The sequence below is a fragment of the Adelges cooleyi genome, unplaced genomic scaffold (genome assembly GCF_023614345.1).
Source record: "Adelges cooleyi isolate 19-005CV unplaced genomic scaffold, UGA_ACOO_1.1 ACOO_flye_CR_arks_rails_tigmint_CR_PRNA_651, whole genome shotgun sequence".
NCBI lineage: Eukaryota > Metazoa > Arthropoda > Insecta > Hemiptera > Adelgidae > Adelges > Adelges cooleyi.
The window spans coordinates 229,271-231,399 of record NW_026096352.1 but is presented as its reverse complement, the minus strand read 5'-3'; the positions used below and the strand labels follow the sequence as shown (position 1 = coordinate 231,399).

General features: G+C 29.0%; 1 protein-coding gene across 1 annotated transcript; it reads right to left on the bottom strand.

Annotated features, from left to right (window-relative positions):
* Positions 1–219: 219 nt before the first annotated feature.
* LOC126844703 (uncharacterized) lies at positions 220–1,832 on the bottom strand. Its single transcript, XM_050583083.1, has 4 exons — positions 1,824–1,832; positions 1,096–1,251; positions 569–736; positions 220–393 (listed from the first exon to the last, which is right to left on the bottom strand). The coding sequence occupies exons 1-4, from the start codon at positions 1,830–1,832 to the stop codon at positions 220–222; spliced, it is 507 nt and encodes a 168-aa protein (XP_050439040.1).
* Between the last annotated feature and the right edge of the window lie 297 nt (positions 1,833–2,129).

Below are 2,129 nucleotides of genomic sequence, written 5' to 3'. Positions count from 1 at the left end.
AACGACCACCTTTTCAATTGAGGTATTTTATTTCACTTTCTTTTAAGCAAATAGCACACAATACTTTCGTAAACCGTTTAGTATACGGTAAATAAGTCTGCACGACGGTTTTGCGTTCACAATACATACAGAAGGAGTAACAAATAATAGTTCATGAAATAAAATACATACAATTTTATGTTTCATGAATATAATTGATCATAATAATTATCTGTATGTTTAACTCTCCCAGGGTCTTAAAATATCTAAAACTAACACAGAACACCCAAGTTTTTCCACGTTATTACTGCTCGGGAACGTTAACACCATTTTATACTCCCCGTAGAAAAAAACCTTGGGGAAATTAGTGTCCGTCAATTGGCCAAGATCGATTCCAGATGACACATAAACGCCCTAAAACAACGTCAAAAAAATGTATAATATATTTTATTATTTTAAAATTATAAGATACATTAAAAACAAATTATTCAGAATATAAATTTATTGAAAATTCAGAATTAATTACACGAAGGGGCTATTTCGATCAAGAGGTAATACTATTTGTCAACGAGATTATAATAACTTTTACCGGCTTTATTGGACAATCCATATCAGAAAAATGAAATCCTTTGACATAAAGCTGCCACACATTTTCAAATAATTCCTTCATTTTCGAACAAGCCTTAGTCGTGGTATAGACATGTGCGTTATCTACCCAACCGCCGATTGATCCTCTTTTGGCCATATTGATGTTAAGCTAGAAAATAACACAATAATGTTATAAATCATATAAATACAATTTTGTAGAATATTACATTTCTGCCCAAAAAATAATTGTCTTATATAAGAAAAAAATGTATTTTTCTACTGACTGGAAAATCTTGGAATTATTATTGTTATTATAATTGATAAAATCCAATAAACGCCTAAATGAGCAACTGTTTATTGTTTAACCTATTAGTTTTAAATCACAATAAATTATAATGCTCTAGATGTGCAATAAGAAAGGATTTTCCAAAATCATAGCTAGTAAGTATATATATATATAAAACTATATATGTTTCTACAGCTAAACATGGTATAATAATTATTATGAATAAATCGAAATAAACTCACGGTAAGTGAATCGTCGAATGGAATTAAATAGGTTATATTACCTACTAATTCAAAACCAGTGGCACTTTTTTTACTTAAGTACGTGTTATACTGTAACTTGTGTTTTTCAGTAGATTCACACGGGAATACAGCTTTTAAATTGGTCTTATACTCTCCCTGAAATGATAGATTTAAAATTAGATACTAATAATTCGACCGGATCGATTAGGGTTTAATTTGTGTACTTTACCATTGGCAAATTCGAAAAGTATGTAGGTGGCTTGTTTATTGCTGTTGTATTTAAAACGCACCATGCAATCAGTATAATAGTTAGCAGAAACATTATATGATATAACGACAAATAGCTTCAAGCAAATTAAATTACAAGTTACAAACTCAGCTTTCAATAGCGGCATACATGTATTAATAGCTACAGTAGGTCTATCCTCATTTGTTTTGAATACATAAAATAAAATAAAAAAATTGTACATAGTAGTTCTTTTGTTAAAAAATTGAAAATGTATAATTTACTTTTAATCAGCAATCAACATCATTAAATTATAATGCTACGTTTGTGACATTGAACCGTGAACAATCGTTATTATGATGTTAATGATATTATGTAAAAAATAATTTTATATTCATCTGGAGTACTCGTTAAAATAATAATAATTATAACAAAATAAACTTTTAATTTGGCCTAACTAAACTAAAAATGTAGTGCTCATAGACCTATATGAATTACATACCATCAACATTTTCCCCGTTATTTGGGCTGACTAAACAAAATATTTAATGCTATTCTAGTTCAAAAGCAACATAATAGTACCATGAGTCCTTTTTTTCACCGTTTTCACAAAGTATGACCACAGATTTTTTGCGTAAACTGTATATTGACTATATACGGACGAATTTTCAGAACCTTAAGTCCTAACACTTTGCTCGAAAAAGAAAACTAAAGAAAACTTTTGCACCTCTTAATTGGGGGAACAGATTTATGATATTTTGTGATTTTGATCTATCTTCGTATTATACACACTGCACACAATAATGCT

Coding starts and splice junctions, on each gene's coding strand:
- LOC126844703 (XM_050583083.1), bottom strand. Junction 737..1,095: donor CATTCGACGATTCACTTACC/GTGAGTTTATTT, acceptor GTTATTTTCTAG/CTTAACATCAATATGGCCAA. Junction 394..568: donor TGGATTGTCCAATAAAGCCG/GTAAAAGTTATT, acceptor ACGTTGTTTTAG/GGCGTTTATGTGTCATCTGG.